The following is a 21,218-nucleotide window of genomic DNA, read 5'->3' on the forward strand; positions in this document are numbered from 1 at the left end:
TGAGCATAATATAAATATTCTTTTAGATTTTTATTGTAAATCCCTATCTCCATTTCAAACGAAGCATATAAATGTTTATAAACATATGTGAAGAAACACTAAGTGACCCCGGCATATTACGGATAATCTTAGGGTCAAGTAGATGTTTCCCACGAGGGTTAGGTCCGGCAAAGATGGTTATTCTTCTGATGACCTGCAAAACAGACACCGTGAGCTCGTCACTGAGAAGGGGGGGGGGGTACCTCCTTGTGACCACCCTCCGGCGTGAGAATCAGACTAGATTGCTCTAATATAAGTGTATATTAAGAGAAATGACTAGAGAAGATAAGATAATGATACCGTTCCAAGGTGTTGGAGTATTTATAGCCGAAGGTAGGTTTCTAAGCAGGTACAGCCAGCTGTATAATATTCCTTTTCTACCAACTGTGGGCTACGTACGTGCCATGCTGGTTGGTGGGTAGGCAGCGGCTGATAGTGACAAGGCCGGCTGTGTACTATTCCTTTTCCACCAACTACAGGCTATGTACGTGCCACGATGAGGGTTGGTGAGTAGGCAGCGGCCGATAGTGACATTTTGTACTAGAGGGTGCTCCTCGTCATACTGTTGTCGGTGAGCTGTCACCCTGTGATTGGTTCATGGGCTGCTTTGGTCAGATCTTGTCTATTTTGTCCATACCTTGGCAGGTATAGTACAAAAGATCTTCCAGAAGCGTACGGACTGGCTCATTTGGGCGGGAGTATTCCCAGCTTGCTCATTCCTTCTTCAGGTGACATTACTGAATTATTGAGAGTTAGTGCCTTGTGCGTGTAGCCTTACTATTAGTGCGGGTAGCCTTCCCTGATGGCTTGTATCCGCAGCTGCGGGAACAGGCGGGGTACTTCACCATTGGGAGGCTTTTCCTGCGGGAACAGCTGGCGTACTGCGCGTAAGGTCTTCATCTCTCTGAGCATGGTGGGTCCTGCGGATCCAGTTGGTCTTTGCGCAGACGTCCCTCTTCAAGGTGAGTCTTGCGGGTCCAACTGAGCTCTGCTGGGACCTACCTCTTCAAGTCCCCCCAGTCCATTGTTCTTCTCATGAATTTTTAATAAGTGAGGTGAACTTTTGGACTTAAGCAAGGGGTTTTGAAAAGGGTTTTTAGTTTTAAGGTTTTCCGTGGGGATTCTTCCCGCGGTTTTCCTAATGTCACGTGCAGAAATTCCCGACTTTTCTGCTTGATCTTTGGGTATGATGCGGGTAGGTGTGTAACCTCCTCGCAAGTCAGGAGCGTTGAGTTTCACTTGTGTAGATTCTCCACGAGGTTTTGGTAGTTTTAGACATAGCGATCAATTATGTTAAACAACCAATTCCATCTTGGAGGTTCAAACAATCTAGTTCTCAACGTTCCCGCTATGCGGGGATGTTATTTCCCTTTCCACAAGCATGGCCCAGAAGATCCTTCTTGGTTTTAATTCCCTGCAAGTGCTAAGTATGTGAAGGGTTTCGCCTTGACACTGTACCCGCACTCGTCTTATAATTACTTGACTTCCAAGGTATTCTTGGCTTCAATTCCCTGCAGGTGCTAAGTATGTGAAGGGTTTCGCCTTGACACTGTACCCGCACTTGTCTTACGGTTTCTTGGTTACCAAGGTATTCTTGGCTTCAATTCCCTGCAGGTGCTAAGTATGTGAAAGGTTTCGCCTTGACACTGTACCCGCACCTGTCTTACGGTTTCTTGGTTACCAAGGTATTCTTGGCTTCAATTCCCTGCAGGTGCTAAGTATGTGAAGGGTTTCGCCTTGACACTGTACCCGCACTTGTCTTACGGTTTCTTGGTTACCAAGGTAAGGGGGTATATTCCCTCTTATTTTTGAATCTTTTTGAAATTCGAAGAGTTGGTGAAAGGATAAGAACAGTCCAAACTGTTGAAGGGACGTTAGCGTCGTCCGACGGTTTCTTCTGACAGTTTCAGGACGTGCAGGAAGTTATGGCGACGTGACAGTATATGGTCATTCCAGACGCTTTTTCAGGCGCGTGGGCGCGAGTTTTCGGGCGCGTGGGCGCGAGTTTTACGGCGCGCGTCCTGTCGACAGCTGTTGCCAGCTTGCTCTTTCCACGTGTCATAGTTTCATTGCACCTGCGCTCTCTCTCTTCCGCATTAAATTCATCGCATTTATTGCGATGAGTATATAAAAGGAGGAGAGGATGCATCTCAACTCACATTTTCACTTCCTTCTTCTTCTAAGCGATTTCCGGCGAATACTCTAACTTTTCCGTCGAGCATTCTCCTGAAATCGTTCTCTTTCATACATCCAAAATGTCTTCTACTCATGATCCTGAGGTTACTGCCGAAGAGTCCGACGTATACCCTGAGAACCCGATGTCCGCGTCTGACAAGGACGATAAGAGTACTGCTGGCGAGTGCCAGTGTGCTCTTTCCGTCGACCTTTATCAGTACATCGTCAAGAAGTTCATGCTCGAGCCTTTCGAGCCTGAGTTTCCTGAGCCTCACCAGATGGTGTATGATGCCCCCAAGGGCAAGATAGGGGTGTATGCTGCATTCTTTATCTATGGGAATCTCAGGTTCCCATTGACGAAGTTTGTGTACCGTGTTTAGGAGAAACACGGTGTACACTTAACGGAGGTGCACCCGATGGCGATCGCAAAGGTTCGCCACTTTGAATGGGTGTGCCACATTCTGGGCGTTGAGCCCCGCGTCGACCGCCTGATGACCTTATATTCCTGGAGGTGTATCCAGGGCTGGTACACCTTGATCACTCGGATCAAGGGTTTGAAGATCTGTGCTACCGAGCGCAGTCTTCGGTCTTGGAAGCAGGAGTTCTTCTATATCTCTGCCCGTGTCGTCCCTATTGCGATGACATTCAAGAACGGGAGGGCACTCCCCAACCTTCACGCCTCCAACTACCAGGAGGCGGAATGGTTTGCCAAGATCTCCCGGATCCAGACTCCGGTTTACCGCTTTGCGGAGTCTGGGATGGTGATGCTTGGGATGAGCTGGGTATGGAAGGATGCTGGGGCAGAGGCGCCACAGATTCCCATTATCCTTGAATACGGTTTGAACTCTATCCCTTACGGTATGCTTCATATCTTTTTGCTGATTTAGGGTTTTTCTTCTAACTGTTTCTCTTTTATTTTTAGAGGGAAACAACTTGCAATCGCTTCTGCAACCGCGGGAGGCTGGTGGTCCTGCTCGACTGGGTACTCGTGATCTCGACGAGAACGAGTTGCCCATTTTGGAGCAAACGGCGGATAGGTTCGTGGAGGTCTACTCGCCGGGCCACGAGATTTTGAGCGCCACGCGGCCAGGTAAGGGATTTTTTAACCCTCGCCCTCTTCATGCTCAAACCTCTGCTGGAGTTTCCCTAATTTTATCACCTTCTGATGAGGGATCCGCAGATGGGCCTTTCTTCGTGAGGAAGAAGAAAGCTGTCGGCGTGAAGGGCAAGGCGAAGGTCGCCTCCACCGCCGATCAGGGAAATCGGTCCGACTCGGAGACCGAAAGCGAGGAGGCAGTGGGGAACCCTCGTGATGGTGAGACCACTGTTCCGGAGGTTGAGACAGCTGTCACCTCCGGGCAGCCCAGTACGACGACGGTGACCGGTGTGAAGAGGCCGGCTCCATCGGGTTCGTCCCCGCCTGTCAGAACCGTCAAGCTCAAGAAAACTCGTAAGTATAAATTAATCTTACCCGCAATTCTTTCCGCCATTGTTTTTAATATTGTCTTCGTGCAGGCGTGGATGCAACCGCATTCCAGACTGGAGCGGGAAGGAGCATCTCTGGACCCATGACGGTAGGTTTGGTCAACCTACCCGAGGCGATGACCCAGGCGGCTGCGCCTGTTTGCAGTGTTGGTTCAGTTGCTCATCCCGTTGAGGCAACTGTTCCAATTGTGACGTCATCTCCGCCGGCTGTCAGTGCCATCTTCACTGCATCCTTCACTGAGCCGGCGGTGATTTTTTCTGCTGGCTCCTCCGCAGCGGCGGCCACGGTTGTGAGTTCACCTCTAGTAAGTTCACCTCCGATGGTCTCTACCGCGGCGGCTTCAACCGTGCCTCCGGCACCGGCGACTACCTCGTCCCCGGCCGGTTCATCAGGTATGTTCAGGGTTGGGACTTCTAGCCAATCTCTGCCTCATTCCCATCTGCCTGACCTCTTGGATGGATATCCCTTAGGTTCGGGTGATGGGTTTGGCGGCTACCGGCCTGTTGTCGACCCTACAGGTGCGTAGGGTTATTATCTTTTTTTTTTTATCATTTTTTCCTAACCGCCTTTTGTTTTAGCAGTTTCGGATTCCAATGAGGTGTATGTTCCACGGTGGAACATCCGCCGGGGAACAACCCTTCGAATGGCTGTGGACTGCGTCGAGTGGGCGCGTCATGCAGCCCCAAGTGGTGCGTTGGGGGGAAGCCATGTCTAGCTACCAGGAGGGTAGGCTGACGAATGAGCTTCGGATTCTCCTTGCTCGGATGCAGCCGCGCGTCGAGTTGCTCTGTCGTGAAAACGACAAGTTAAAGGCGGCGCGTAGCCAGGAAGTGGCTCAGGCGCGGGCTATCCGGGAGGAGAACAGGAGACTTGCCGCCATTGCTGCGGAGAAGGAAAAGGCCTTCAAGGCCCTCGAGGTTGAAGTTCAGGCCCGGCTCGAGGCCCGTTCCAAGGCTACCCAAGCTGTTAACGAACAGCTTAGGTTGGCTAAGGAAACTGCGCGGAACGTGACCGAGAGGGCCACCAAAGCTGAAGCCGTTGATGAGCCTCTGCGCGCTGAGAATGAGGAGCTTAAAGCCAAACCAGAGAGGCTTCAGCAGGCTCATGATGCTTTGGCTTTAGAAGATGCCAAAAAACTCCAAGAGCTCCTGGACCAGAAGGGTATGCTTGACCGCACTGAGCGTAAGCTGAGGGGCGTTGAAGAGGCTGCTGCTAAGGAAGTGTTGCTTGCCAATCTTAACAAAAATGAAGCTGAACGCGCCCGTGACCAAGCTCAAGCTGCCCTTCAGGAAGCTCTGATCACCAAGGAATGGCTTCTACGAGAAGCGTTGTCGCAGGTATGCGTAGCTTCATAATATCTTTACGCTTTTCTTTATACTTAGAAAAGTTGATACATATACTTTTTTTTTGTAGGTTGTGCATCGGATCTTCACGAACACATCTTATGACGATGCTATGAGCGCAGCCCACAACGCTTCCCATGAGGATGGGGAAAAGGTTGGTTTCTTGCTTGGTCTGGGGTTTGTTGAGAAGGGCATCCCGCCTTCCAACTTCCCTCTCTATGACGTAGACACTGAAGCTGCTTACGACCAAGCAGTGAACCAGTATGCTGCCTTCCCGCATCCGGTGGTGGAGAAGGTGAACGAAATTGCTGCTGCTGATGATGGGCTAACTATTCTCAAGGCTTTCCTTGAACCGCCACAGCCAACTAATGGTGCGGGTTCAAGTGGGTTTGGAGGGAGTGGTCCTGAAGTTTGAACCTTGAGATCCCTTCCCACCGTTAGGATAGATTTATATTTCTGTAGGCGGGTAGATACCTGGCCATTCTTGTAATGTTTGAATTTTTATGAAATATAAATGTTTGCGCGGGTAAGACCGTCACTTTCACTTAATGGCTTGCATTATAAACGTTGTATGACTTGCTCATGCATATTATAGTTTAATTTGGCACTTGTTTTGCCTCATAAACAATATATGATTCGCTCATGCATACTTTAGTTTAACTTAGCAATTTTCCAAGTGTTTTGAATAAGTTAACCTTTCGACGCGTGGTTGTCAATAGGTTAGTGTTCAGTTTCCTCTATCATGATTGTGCGGGTAGGACCGTCACTTTCATTTAGTGGGATGACCAAATTTCACCTATAACTGACCTGCGTGAAGGTTTTCCTCATCTTTTTAGAAATTTTCTAAGTGTTTTGAATAAGTTAACCTTTCGACGCGCGGTTGTCAATAGGTTAATGTTCAGTTTCCTCTATCATGATTGTGCGGGTAGGACCGTCACTTTCATTTAGTGGGATGACCAAACTTCACCTATAACTGACCTGCGTGGAGGTTTTCCTCATCTTTTCCTTAGAAATTTTTATCGTTTTTTGTGTTTATGCGGGTTTTGCCGCCGTCCACACGCAACGACTTACTTCCCCACTTATTTATGCGGTGAATACCGGCATATCAGTGTGGAAAGTTCATAAGTATAAATGTAAGACCATCAGCGTCAATGTGATAAGGAGAATCATTTCCATTAGAAGTGGCTCTAGGCCTTTTCTTTACAAGTTTGGAATTGATCTACATGCAGCCTGTGTAATTGAGCTCCCTTCCATATCCTTGGGATGGGAGTGTCATCGAGCCTTTCGAGCCGATATGCACCTGGTTCGGAATCTCGTTGTTTACGCAGTATGTAGTCTCCAACATTGAAGCTGCAGTTTCATCCGTGTTTTCCCCAACTAGGGTTCTACACGCATTAGCCTGCTTAGCGTCCATTACGCCACAAGGTGAGTGAGTTTCCCATTTCTGACAAATGTCTCGACGACATCTTTCAAGGATATGCATTCCTCAGTGGTGTGACCTTTTGTCCCGTGGAAGTCACAGGACTTGCTCTGATCAGCGTTGTGACGCTGTCGGACTATTGGAGCCTTTGGCCATGGGAGCCTCTCGGTGGCAAATATTTCGGTGACGCTTTTGGTGAGTGGCGTCCATCTGGAGTTCCGGTTTGACGACTGCATGTTGTCCTTTCCGCCTAAGAGAGGGCGAGAGCTGGATGAGGTGTCAAAGTTTACCCTTGACTACCAAATACCAAGCTTCCTCTTTTTGTTTTGTCGGGCGGTAAGGACGTTGTTTTCTCTTGTTTTTTGAGTGTAGAGGTTTGTGCTCTGGGGAAGATCTCTACCCAGTTTCTTTTCCGTTTCCGCGAAGCGTTTAGCTGCTGTCATGATGGCATCCCATGTGGATGGCATGCCGTCTTTACCCGTCAATTTGCAGATAAGCTCTGGGTATTCGGCGCCTTGGATGAAAGCTGCGCGAACAAGATCTTCGCTTATGGTGCCCAGACTCAGCTTCTTTGAGTTGAAGCGAGTGATGAAGTCTAGCAAAGATTCATCTTCCTCTCGGATGCAGTTGAGGATCGTCCATTGCTCTTCGGTATACTTTCTTTGTTGACTGAAGTGTTGGCTGAACTTATGCTGGAAGTCTGCCCAATCGTAGATGTGGTGGACCGGTAGACGGTCAAACCACGCTCTGGCTGCCCCAACAAGCGTCATTTGGAACATGTAACACCACGTGGGTTCCGTCCAATTGCTGACGGTTGCCCCCGCTATGAATCTGTTCAAATGATCGTCTGGGTCAGATATACCATCATATGTGCCTATGTTGGACATTTGTTTGGCACTTTTCGGGGCAATTGCTTCCGCAATGTCCCTTGCAAATTTGGACGTTCCCGCATTTGCAACAGTTGGTCTAAAGGTTTTAGAGAAGTCACGTGGGTTTCCACCCGCGTTTTTTGGTTTAAAGGTTTCTCCAAAATTTCTTCTGTGGAAATCTGCTTGTTTACGCTTCCCTTTCGCCCTATGGCGCGGGTTTGCGTCACTGCCAGATTCTTCCCAATCTTCATCATACTCGCACTCATTACTCATGTTGAGCTGTTGTCGAGTGTTTCCGAACTCGTCATTAGCCTGTTGGAGTGAGCGTAAACGTTCATCCAACTCAGCTTGGAATTCCTTCTGACGTGCTTCCGCCCACGCTTTAACTTGATCAAGTGTTTGGCGGGGGAGCCTCGTCTGTTGTCTCTCCAACTGGGTATCGGTGAATCCCAGTGAAGGATTTTTTACTGCACTTGCCCCGGCTTGGGTAACCGGGGTAGTGTTCGTAAAAATTGTGTACTCGCCGGTGTTCCCCCCAGTAGCTGGGGTTGTGGTTACCGGGGTTTCTTGGTCACTCGCTGGCCTTGGCACCAGAGTAACCTTAACCATCTTTCCAGAGGTTTTGAAAAAACTGAAAAAGAATTAGTTCTAGCTTTTATGCACGAATGGCGCCAATGAAAAAACACTAAGTGACCCCGGCAGATTACGGATAATCTTAGGGTCAAGTAGATGTTTCCCACGAGGGTTAGGCCCGGCAAAGATGGTTATTCTTCTGATGACCTGCAAAACAGACACCGTGAGCTCGTCACTGAGAAGGGGGGGGGGATGAAGAAACACTAAGTGACCCCGGCAGATTACGGATAATCTTAGGGTCAAGTAGATGTTTCCCACGAGGGTTAGGTCCGGCAAAGATGGTTATTCTTCTGATGACCTGCAAAACAAACACCGTGAGCTCGTCACTGAGAAGGGGGGGTACCTCCTTGTGACCACCCTCCGGCGTGAGAATCAGACTAGATTGCTCTGAATATAAGTGTATATTAAGAGAAATGACTAGAGAAGATAAGATAATGATACCGTTCCAATGTGTTGGAGTATTTATAGCCGAAGGTAGGTTTCCAAGCAGGTACAGCCAGCTGTATAATATTCCTTTTCTACCAACTGTGGGCTACGTACGTGCCATGCTGGTTGGTGGGTAGGCAGCGGCTGATAGTGACAAGGCCGACTGTGTACTATTCCTTTTCCACCAACTACAGGCTATGTACGTGCCACGATGAGGGTTGGTGAGTAGGCAGCGGCTGATAGTGACATTTCGTACTAGAGGGTGCTCCTCGTCGTACTGTTGTCGGTGAGCTGTCACCCTGTGATTGGTTCATGGGCTGCTTTGGTTAGATCTTGTCTATTTTGTCCATACCTTGGCAGGTATAGTACAAAAGATCTTCCAGAAGCGTACGGACTGGCTCATTTGGGCGGGAGTATTCCCGGCTTGCTCATTCCTTCTTCAGGTGACATTACTGAATTATTGAGAGTTAGTGCCTTGTGCGTGTAGCCTTACTATTAGTGCGGGTAGCCTTCCCTGATGGCTTGTATCCGCAGCTGCGGGAACAGGCGGGGTACTTCACCATTGGGAGGCTTTTCCTACGGGAACAGCTGGGGTACTGCGCGTAAGGTCTTCATCTCTCTGAGCATGGTGGGTCCTGCGGATCCAGTTGGTCTTTGCGCAGATGTCCCTCTTCAAGGTGAGTCTTGCGGGTCCAACTGGGCTCTGCTGGGACCTACCTCTTCAAGACTCACCTTAAAGAGGGACGTCTTATTCCTTTCGTTTGTTAATTGTTTTTTTAGCTTTCCAGCTTTATTCTCTTATCATGGTGTTAGATGAAGATGTACCAAAAGTAGTAGTCATGGTGATGGTATCTTATTCTTTTTTCATTGGGACAACTAACGATTTATATGTAAGGTAATAAAAAGTATAATTGATTATTGAGCATAATATAAATATTCTTTTAGATTTTTATTGTAAATCCCTATCTCCATTTCAAACGAAGCATATAAATGTTTATAAACATATGTTACAATATGATTGGTTCAGTTTTATACAAGAATACTTGTTGACCCTGTTAAAGAACTGATGACCAATAACCAAATAACGGATAGTCGAAAACATCGGTTGTTCTCCATTATGGTATTTTGATATCTATTGCTTTAAATTGCTAACAAGACAAACAGCTGATATAAGAACTGAATGTAGAACAACTGCTCTACAAAGTATTGAAGATCCAAACAAGTGATGGTTCAAACATTAGTTGTTAACATATTAGTAGTTAGCATAGAATTCTCTATAAGCAGTTGTTTGTAATAAGTTTATCACCAATTTATAACTTTTTTTGTGAGCTGTCACTATCACCTTTAGCTCATTAGTAGTTTTACACATGTATAAAATAAAAAAGAGAGTCAATTAACATATTGAAAAACTAATTTAATAACGACACATACTGATCTCATTCAAATCATTTGTTGGTTTATCCCACGTCTTGTGCTTGATTCATATTGTCCACACCAAGCTCCCAAAGATTATATTTTTTGGAAGATTGGAAAAAAGTCAATTTAACCCGAACGAAAAACATTCATTGGAATTGATCAATGTTGTAAAATAGGTCTACAAGGCCGAGTACTCTCCGAGTACTCGGTACAAGGTATGGTGCCGAGGGGAGTTTCTTTAACTCCGTCTAGTTACTAAAAATTGGTCAAAGGTGGTCAACATTAGCCTAAATCGCATCTAGTCGGTTAACTTGGGCATATTTTGAGTTAAAAAATACAACATAATTCTTATTTCTATAATATTAAAGAACGAATATCATTATTTTTAATTAATGATTAACATTTTTTAGAATAATTTAGTATTTAAAAATGTATTTCTCTTATTTATATTGATATTCATTAATTTTGTTATAAATATTAGTAAACTTATGATATTTGAAATATATATATTACCAAAAATCTATTTTTCTTTATATTTATCATGTCCGAGTACTCTCCGAGTACTCCCCGAGTACTCCGAGTACTCCTTCCAAGGGGGTCAGCCGCCTAGGGACCGCCTAGCGACTTTTGCAACATTGGAATTGATAATAGTTGAAACAAAATAAAACTATAATTAGACCCTTCGCTATGGGGCGCCGGGAGGGCAACCTTGGGGCGCGGAGGGCGCGAAACACCATAGCACGCGCCCAGCGTTGCAACGGCCGGCGCGCTTGGGATTGTTTTGGTGGGCCTCCCCTTTCAACGGCTACACCCCCTTCTTCATCAATCACCAACCACCATGTTCCGACCAATTTCCGGCATGGCCTTAGGGCCGAACACGAGGGTGGCAACACCGGCGATAACCATGAGCTCCGGCACACCTTAATTTATTTGGTGGTGGATTAAGATTATTTGAAGGTGGTTGTGGATTAAGATTATTTGGGTGTTCCGACCATGAGCTTCGGCGATAACCATGTTCCGACCAATTTGAAGGTGGTGGTGGATTAAGATTATTTGGGTGTTGAAGAAGGAAGATATGTTGGGTATTGGAATGATGAATGTTGGTGAGGCCCACTCCTTAATTTATAAAAAAAATAAAAAATTAAGGGGTTTCGAAGCCCCCGCACCATAAAGGGGCATCTTTGGGGTGGGACTTTGAAGCCTCCAGTGCCACGTTGGCATTGGGAAGGGGCTTCGAAGCATCTCACCATAGAGAATGGCCTTAGGATAAAAGAAACTAAACCCCACCTCTAACTTCGACTACTACCATAGCTGTCAGTACTTTATCTAATAACTTTACAAATAATTATTATTATATTCGAATTTTTAACCAAGCATCAAATTTCTACTATTTTACATTCGTAAAAACGAGGATTCTAGGTTGCGCCGCATAGGATTTTCTCATATATGGTGGGTTTCGTTATAAGGGTGGTATCTAGGTCGAAATTTATGTGACATACTGATGTATAAGCTTCCCTTCAAGGACATGCCAGTCTAGCTCTCTATGATTTCATACTTGGGGATTGAAGATGGTCATATGGGGTTATGGGCCAGTAACCCATAAGTGATTCAAATGGTCGTTAAAAATAGGGGTGTTATTCTGGTTGTACTTTCGGGTTTTGGGTTTCTCGGGTTGGGTTCCTCGGTTTTGAGAAATTTATTTCGAGTACTCATACCCCACCCTAATCTCCCACGGGTTTTATGAGTACGGGTTAATCGAGTTTCGATTACTTGAACTAAAAATATTATGTATATGCAAAATTCAAGCATATATATCATCTTCAAAATTTAACTTATATAAGCAAATAACAAACCACATAATCTAATCAAAAGAGTTTGAAGAACAGTTCAAATAACAAACCGATCTATTTATTTAATAAATAGTCATATCTAATCTATGAAGATAAAGAATGTTGGAATAGTAATCGATAGATGGGTTGGAATCAAAATAATATAGGGCGACTTAAAAAAAGAATTTGATACGTAGTCATATTCATTGAATAGGTTAAGACTGGATAAATGATAATCGAATAGAAAACCTAGTAAAACGGGTTATTCGGGTTTCATAAGTACGGGTACTCGACTCGAAAACCCATTAAAAAGTACTCAGTACTCGACTCGTATTAGTTTGGGTTGTATTTGGATTTGGGTTTCATAAGTACGGGTACTTTCGAGTTGGGGTAAGTGGTTATCCGAGTTGGGTTTCGGGTTTCAATCTCTACATAATATTCCGGAAGCTTCAGTCAGCAATCGATATCTTTGTTTCAGTTTTGATAATAATAATAATAATAATAATAATAATAATAATAATAATTTGAAGAAGTATGAATCCGAACACTGATAAGTTGGTGCGAAGAACAACGATGGTGGCGACAGTTGTTGCCGGTTACTTCCTTCTAACCGCTGACTACGGCCCTGAACCTAATGTTCTTGATCCAGTAACATTTCTATTCCGTTTATTATTTAGGGTTTATATTGTTGTTGTGATTATATTATGATATACTTTTACTTGTATTTTGAGACTGTTGTTGGGTGATGCTGATAATTTTGGACTATAAATGAACCGAACCGAACCGAACATGGCCTTGTTCATGTTCATCCGTTAATCCGTTAAGCTTTTATTGGACAAGCCAATGGTTCACAAACAGTTAACTGAACCGAATTTCTTGTTCATGTCCGTTTATTAAAGAAATGAACCTTTTGTGAACGGTTAACGAACGAACACAAATGACCGCAAACAACGTTTTATTTGATCTAGCTGGTTGGTGTCAACGGTTCGGTACGGCTACCAAGTTTGTGTTGGTGTTTTTATATAAGATTTATGCTTGTATATTAATTTTAGATATAAGTTATCACATAATGCTCATATATATTTTTGTTTCGTAGTTAATAATTTTGCTTAGATTTATAATTCTATATGATAAGATTAAAAGTCATTGACGGACACATTATCAAACGTTCACGAACACAATTAGAAGAACATGGCCCGTGTTTGTGTTCGTTCAGTTAGTTAATCGAATGAAATTCCTTGTTCGTGTTCGTTCTTTTAGTTAATTGAATGAAATTCCTTGTTCGTGTTCGTTCATTTATTAAACGAACGGACATAAACGAACTTCCTGCCGAACGTGCAGTTCATTTACATTCCTATGCATGCTGTTTGGCTAATTCAGACTTACATGAATCATCTATCAAGTTTACCAAATTTTGTTGGCTATTTTCCTTGTTATCTTGCCTGGTGATTTAGAAATTTGGTTGACTGTTGTTTAACAATGAGAAACAAGACGGTGATTAAGAATTTGGTTGAGTACTTAAAGTGGTGTGCATCATAGTTACCAGTTCTTGAATTGAATCCAAGAATCATTGTGAATAGTTGATATAAGTGTGAATTGAATGCTTTTGTGAAACCGTGTTATCGCATTTGGTCATGAACTCGAGTTTAGAGTTTAGACTACAAATCAAACATTTGCATACAGCAATTTCACTTATGTTTGGATAGTTTCTTATACAATCATTTCACTTGTTATTATAGATCAAGAGTGCCATACAATCTGGGGAAGAATCGGTCAAGAAATTCTTTTTGGGATCGAAGCAAGGAGTTCAAGAAGCCAAGAATCCAACCTCAGATGCCACATCAGAAAAGCATCCTTAATCTTTCAGAGAATGTAACCAGATTCTCCTCTGGTTTTATAAGGTTTTTGTGATGTTTTTACCCTTATTGTCTTTAGAATGTGAATCTTGATGAACCACCACTGATGTAGATGTTAAACCATGTTGGTTTGCTTTTATTAAAAAACGAGTTAGTATATGTTTATTCTCGAAAATGATTAGTTTTACATGTTTTTTTCATTTTATGTTAATAGAAAGCAGCCCAAATCGATTCTCTCCAGTTTGTCTGTCTCGCTTGGAAATACGAAACCATGGTGATCCGTCACCTGCTCGACAGCATCACATAAATGATTTGGGAATGGTTTTAATGAACAAATAAGTAATTAGCCATGAGAGTTTATCTATGATTAAATTATGGTGAGACGGGTCGGTTTGAATCGATTAATGTAAAATTTATACGGGCTGCATAAAACTAGCTAGGCCATTAGTTATGCGGGTCGTGTAAAAAGGTTACACGGACAGACCCTTCATAGCTTATCAACATCTGTCTATAGTTCTGTTATATATATACACGCAGACCGTACATCATCGAAGACCAGAAAACATAATCATCAAATCTATCACAAGGGTTTTGTTATCATCCATTGCAACCCAAAACTCAAAGATTTGTAAATCATTCTGGTTGATATAAAGAAATGGGAGATATGAAATGATGTTTTAAAAGGTTTGATAATCATACAGAACAAAAGATAAAAGAAATATTGTATTATTTCATTTTTTATTATTTCATAAAAGATCTGAAAGTCAAAAAATAATTATAGGAAAATATTGTCTTGTCTTCATCCACAAAATATTCCCAAAAAATAAAAATAAAAATTAAATATTCAGAAAAACCTCCTTCACATAACTGTTTTTAACCAACATCCACACTCTCCATCACTCAAAACCTCTGCAGTCTTCACTTCTATGAACCTCCTCTTACAATGTCCTGTTTCCTTAACAACCCTTCATGGCTATCCTCAAATCTTCATTTCACATCAAACAATCTTTTCATTCACAGTTTCCTTCTGTCACACCCTTCAAATTCCCATCAAAACCCTCCAAAATCCACTCTTCTCAAAACACCAATCCACCTTCTCCACAACCAACTCTTAACTTAATCTCAATCCTCCGAATGGGCCGATGGCATCAAGGAAAGCAGTATGAAACAGACCAAGTCACTTTACAAACCCGAAGACTGGGTCGAACACCGTAGCTCTTTAAGACATATTCGACACTTGTTAACGAGTTTGAGCTCGAGGGTGATTCTGTCGTTGGTTCCTCCGGTTATTGCTTTTACGACCGTGGCTGTGGTGGTTGCGAGTTATAATACTGCGGTGTTTTGGGAATTGTTACCGGAGTTTTTCCCGACTTTGAGGGCTTCGTCGTTGCCGTACCAGCTGACTGCTCCTGCGTTGGCGTTGTTGCTGGTTTTTAGAACGGAAGCTTCGTACTCGAGGTTTGAGGAGGGTAGGAAAGCGTGGACTAAGGTTATTTCGGGGACGAATGATTTTGCTCGGCAGGTGATTGTTAGTGTGGAGACGGATTCAGTGTTGAAAATGGCGCTTTTGCAGTATATATTGGCTTTCCCGGTTGCTCTTAAGGTTTGTAATTACTAAAATTTAGCTATTGTTAGGTCTGTAAATGAACTAAATGTTACGTAAACCGTTTGACAGTGTAAAGAATAAGATGGTTGTAGTGAAAGTAATGTTTATTACTTGAAGGTGTAAATAATACAAAGGGGGAACCACCTATATATACACAAGTAAAACCCTAACTACAACCCATAAAGGGCCCATGAGCTTTAGCAAACTACATGGGCTAAAACCCTAATTAAAACAACTAGCAATACATTTAACACTCCTCCTCAAGTTGGAGCATAGATGTTAATCATGCCCAACTTGTTACAAATGAAATCTATATGAGCTTTCCGGAGCGGTTTAGTTAGAATGTCTGCAAGCTGAAAGTTTGTCTTCACATGAACCGGTTGAATGGATGGAGGATCGGTTTGTGTGCCTACTACTCGATCTCTGATAAGGTGGCAGTCGACCTCAATATGTTTTGTCCTTTCATGAAATACTTGATTCTTGGCTATGTGAATGGCTGATTGATTATCACAGTATAACCTCATCAAGTCATTAGAAACAACCCTGAGTTCTATGAGAAGACGACGTACCCATGTCATCTCTGATGTTACATCTGCCATGGCTCTATACTTCGATTCGGCACTCGACCGGGAAACCGTGTGTTGCTTCTTACTCTTCCATGATACAACATTTCCTCCAACAAACACACAATATCCGGTGGTAGATCGTCGAGAAATCGGACAACCTGCCCAATCTGCATCTGAGAACCCTGATATCCGACCATCTCCTTCTTCCGTGAAGGCACCCACACGACAATGACCCTGATCAGAGTATAATATACCCAAACCAGGTGAGGTCTTAAGATATCTGAAGACACGAAGGGCAGCATCCCAGTGACCGGTGTATGGTGCAGCCATAAATTGGCTCAGAACACTGACTGTAAAGGAGATATCCGGTCGTGTGACGGTTAAATAATTAAGTTTACCAACCAATCGTCTGTATCGCTCAGGATCTTTCATTGGATCTCCTTCCTTTGGGAGGAGTTTCTTTGTAGGAAGCATTGGGGGTATCAACAGGTTTACAACCTAGTAAGCCACATTCGGTCAACATATCAAGGACATACTTTCGTTGGGAGAGAAGTATTCCTTGTGGAGAGCGAGATACTTCTATGCCAAGAAAATACCTCAATCGACCTAAGTCGCTGACCTGAAACTGAGACTGAAGAAACTGCTTGAGTTCAGTGATCCCGACCTCGTCATCACCTGTGATTATAATGTCATCCACATAAACAACTACGATAATCCTCTTTCCTTTCTGGTTTCTAAAGAAGACAGAGTGATCGTAGGCACTCCGAGTCATCCCAAACTGTCCCATAACACTAGAGAATCGACCAAACCATGCCCTGGGAGACTGTTTAAGACCATATAGAGAACGACGTAGTCTGCAAACTTTCGAGGCCTCCTCCTCAACAACGAACCCTGGTGGCTGCTCCATATATACCTCCTCCTCAAGAACACCATTAAGAAAGGCGTTCTTGACATCAAGCTGGTGGAGCGGCCAATGATTAATGGCAGCAAGAGCGATACAAATACGGACAGATGGCACCTTAGCAATTGGCGAGAAGGTCTCATCATAATCAATGCCATATGCCTGAGAATACCCTTTTGCGACCAACCGAGCCTTTAAGCGGTGTAAGGAGCCGTCCGGGTGTAGTTTAACTGTAAACACCCAACGACAACCAACAATACGCTTCCCTTTAGGAAGTGTTTCAAGATCCCATGTATGATTGGATTTTAGAGCCCCAATTTCGTCTTCCATAGCCTTTCGCCATCCTGGGTGAGCGAGAGCGCTCGTCACATTTTTGGGAATCGGGTAGGAATCAAGAGTGGTGGTGTACGCATGAGATTCAGGAGATAGGTGGGTGTAGGCAACATAGTCCTGAATTGGGTAACGAGTGCATTTCCGGGGTTCTTTGCGAAAAGAAATAGGTATATCGGGCAGTGGTGCACCGGGAGGATCATAAACGGGTGTATCAGGGGTAGCTTCTGGTAAAGGTGTCGAATCGGGTAAGGATGCATCAGTGAGAGGTGTAGATTGTTCGGATGCAGACGGAGGATCTGAGGGTATTTCGGGGTTGTGGCCTGAATGTGAATCAAGTGTCTCTGATATTTGACCCTTACCTCGCCTAGCATATGTGAAAAGCAGTGGCGGAGGTTCTGTAGGTGGGTCAGAATCAGCAGAGATTGGATCGGTAGAGGGAATTGACACAGGAATGGTGGGGAGGAAGGGAGATGTGGGTATATCGAGGTCGGGAAACGGGTCAGAAACAGGAGTGGAACACTCGGGAAAGTAAGGAGACTCGTGAAAAGTGACATCTGCACTAGTAAAGTATCGGTGAAGTGATGGGCTATAGCACCGATACCCTTTTTGAACCCGTGAGTAACCAAGGAAGGCACAACGAATGGCTCGGGGATCAAGTTTGATGGCTTTCGGACGATGGTCATGAACATAGGCGACGCAACCAAATACTTTAGGTGCGAGAGGAAATGGATCATCGTTGGGAAATAGTACAGAAAACGGTGTTTTACCATGAAGAACGGGTGTGGGCATGCGGTTAATCAGATATGTGGCAGTGAGAACGGCATCTCCCCAAAAACGATGAGGAACACGTGACTTGGATCATGATTGTGCGAGCAACATCCAATATGTGACGATTTTTGCGTTCGGACACACCATTTTGTTGAGATGTATACGCACACGATGATTCATGAATAATGCCGTTGGTTTTTAAGTATGAAGAAAAGTCGGTGGAAAAGTATTCTTTAGCATTATCAGATCGTAAAGTTTTAATGGTGGTGTTAAATTGGTTTTGAACATAAGCATTAAATTCTCGAAATATGGAAAATACCTCACTACGAGATTTCATCAAATAAACCCAAGTAGTGCGAGAATAGTCATTAATAAAGGTAATAAAATATTCAAAACCCAACGTAGATTTGATAGGGCAAGGACCCCATACATCAGAATGCAACAGTTCAAAACAAGAACTGACTCGATTAGGCACCCTAGGGGGATAGGGACGCCTGGTATGTTTACCAAGTTGACACGACTCACAATGAAAATTAAAAGACAAAAGTGGTAAATCTGGTCGCATTTGCCTTAGAACCGCTGTAGAGGGATGACCTAACCGACAGTGAGCCTCCCTGATAGTGGAATCACATAAGTTTGCTACAGGATGCGAAAACGGGGATATACGATAGAGACCTCCTGATTCAAAACCAGTACCAATTACCCGGTTTGTTCCTAGTTCATGAAAAACACAGTGAGTTGGGTAAAAGGTCACAGAACAGTTGTTTTGTTTGGTAATCTGACTCACTGAACAAAGACTGGTAGGAAATTTATGAACAAATAGGATAGAAGACAGTTTTAGGTTTTCCGAGTTACTGATGGATCCTATGCCGAGAACGGGACATGAAGATCCATCGGCAAGACGTACTGGTGCATGGGAAACATTTTGAAGACTAGAGAAAATACCCCGATTCCCAGACATGTGATGTGTGGCTCCAGAATCAATCACCCATGATGAGTCAAGGCTAGAAAACTTACCCGGATGTGCTGAGTTGGTTTGAGGAGGATTCAACTGGGAGGCAAGAAACCGTTGAATCAGATCATACTCCTCCTTAGTAAATGTATACGTGTGTTTTTTGTTTCCCATGGTAGATTCCGGCAGTGAACAATAACTTCCGGCAGCGAACAGTAACTTTTCCGGCAGTGAACGGTAACTTCCGGCAGCGAACAGTATTCCCGGCAACAAACAGTAACTCTTCCGGCAGCGAACAGTAGCTCGTCGTGAACAGTAAATCCGGCGTGAACAGTGACAGTACTCCGACAGTGGCTGGCTGGACGGGTTTGACACAAATCCGGAAACCGGTGCTTGAACAAACTCGAACACAATAACCGAGACAGACGAAAAAAAAAGGTTGTTATATCAGAAAACTAACAACACAGGGAGCTTCGGACGGAAAAAGGAATGAACAAGGAAAAATCCGGTGACCGGAGGTGCTCGCCGGCGCGTGGGTGGCAGCGGCGGATAACGGGAGGCGCGTGGGGGCGCGTGCGGCAGCGGATGGACGTCGGATTTTTAGGGAAGGCAAATCGGAGGGTGTAGGTTATAATGGCAGGGGCGGTGAGTTGTAAAGATCTGCCGAAAAAAGATTTGTTTCGGACAGCAGCTCAAACAGTGACTTGGAACTTTTAAACATATCAGAACTTGAACAGATCTTGGAACAGAAGTCGGGACGGGAACCGGGATTCAGGTTTGTACCGAGAGCCTTGGCTCTGATACCATGTAAAGAATAAGATGGTTGTAGTGAAAGTAATGTTTATTACTTGAAGGTGTAAATAATACAAAGGGGGAACCACCTATATATACACAAGTAAAACCCTAACTACAACCCATAAAGGGCCCATGGGCTTTAGCAAACTACATGGGCTAAAACCCTAATTAAAACAACTAGCAATACATTTAACAGACAGGAAGTTTGTTTATAGCCATGTATTTAATAAACGAATGAACATGAACTCAACTTTTGTTCAATTAGTATATATTCATTTTAATGAACAAAATTTTGGGGCCAATGGATTGATGTTCACATTTACTTTTAGTTGGTTTTTGTGTTCAATCGATTGGTTAGTTAAACAAACACGAATACACCACGTTCGTGTTTGTTTACAGGCCCAGCAATTGTGCTTTCTTTGACTTTTGAAGTCAACTGTCCTTATTCCTTTAGCTTCAGAATATTGATTCTTCAGAAGTTTTGGTATATCTATGTTGGGATAACAACAAACATTGAAGATCAAACACGTTTTTTTTTTTTTTTTTGGGGGGGGGGGGGGGGGGGGTAATGTTGAGCAAAACACTTCATGTAAAATTGAATGGAAAATTGAAATAGCAGTTACTGAATAGTTACTGATGTTTCTGAATGGAAAATTGAGCACTTGATTTTGTGTGTGCATAAATTTTGGTTAGAGAAAGTTGCTGACTTTTTGAGTCAACTGCAGTGCCATTTGGTTCATGGATCTGATACCGGGAAAGACCTTGAGAATCTGCTTGAAGATGATGATCTGGCAGTAGTTCTCAGTTCAAATCACCGTCCACGCTGCATTATTCAGTTCATCTCTCAAAGTCTTCAGTTGTTGAATTTGGAGCCATCAAAGCGAACTACACTTGTAAGTGTCCCGCTCACTTTGACCTCAAAAAGTCAAAACTTTTTTAGAAGTAATGATAATATAGAATGTAATCTTGTGCTAATTACAATTCAGGAATCAAAAGTTACTTGCTTCTATGAAGGTATCGGTGTCTGTGAACAAATTACAAGTATACCAATCCCAGTTTCTTACACTCGTTTGACTTCAAGATTTCTTGTTTTATGGCACCTTACGCTCCCGATAATTCTCTGGGACGAGTGCCACTGGATCGTGGTCCCCGCTACTTTCATCAGCGCTGCATCTCTATTCTGCATAGAAGAGGTATCTCTTAAGTCTCATAAATGTTAGTGCAGTTTGACTTTTATGGTCAAACACACCAATATTCATACATCAATTTCTCTACAAATATGAATCTTTTTATCATAAGAATGAGAAATACATCAATCCGGTGTCAAGATTTTACGCCCTAATATCGGTTTCTAACTTTCAAAAATCACAGTTTGACCTCATTATTTGATATATTCACATATTATTTGATTGCAGGTGGGAGTTTTAATTGAAGAACCGTTTCCAATGCTTGCGTTAGACGAGCTGTGCAAATTGGTTTATGACAATGTGCAAGAAGTATTAACAAGTGAGAAAAAGATCAAGGAATTACTTGATGCAAAAGTGCAGGATCATGTTTCTAGGAAACAGTCATCAAACGGGCACCCGACTTCAGGAAGTGGTCAAACTACTTGGCCTAACATAAACTTCTGATGATGATAATATTCAAGAAATGACTTCTGTAGTAACCTGTATATATCTGTTTATAGAAGAAATGTTTCAACAAGTTGGCAAATAAAACATATACTCTTTGATATTCTACTTTTTGCGCTTGCAAGAAAGTTGTAAACTTGTAATCCATTCTAGGTAACAAAAAGAGAGACTTTT

At 43.4% G+C, this 21,218-nt stretch overlaps 1 protein-coding gene and 1 pseudogene across 2 annotated transcripts; both read left to right on the top strand.

The window, feature by feature from the left end:
• Nucleotides 1-12,148: 12,148 nt before the first annotated feature.
• Nucleotides 12,149-13,625, top strand: LOC143577565 (uncharacterized). Its single transcript, XM_077061362.1, has 2 exons — nucleotides 12,149-12,284; nucleotides 13,376-13,625. Exons 1-2 carry the CDS (start codon nucleotides 12,171-12,173, stop codon nucleotides 13,493-13,495), a joined length of 234 nt encoding a protein of 77 aa, XP_076917477.1. The 5' UTR covers nucleotides 12,149-12,170; the 3' UTR covers nucleotides 13,496-13,625.
• A 788-nt stretch (nucleotides 13,626-14,413) lies between these two features.
• On the top strand, nucleotides 14,414-21,218 carry LOC143577552 (voltage-dependent chloride channel 1, chloroplastic-like; annotated as a pseudogene). Its single transcript, XR_013143132.1, has 4 exons — nucleotides 14,414-15,095; nucleotides 20,139-20,306; nucleotides 20,400-20,606; nucleotides 20,829-21,218. The product of XR_013143132.1 is annotated as a voltage-dependent chloride channel 1, chloroplastic-like (transcript).

Source organism: Bidens hawaiensis, unplaced genomic scaffold (genome assembly GCF_021521415.1).
Source record: "Bidens hawaiensis isolate Kalapana, Puna unplaced genomic scaffold, B.hawaiensis_p1.1 tig00028735_1, whole genome shotgun sequence".
Classification (NCBI taxonomy): Eukaryota; Viridiplantae; Streptophyta; class Magnoliopsida; order Asterales; family Asteraceae; genus Bidens; species Bidens hawaiensis.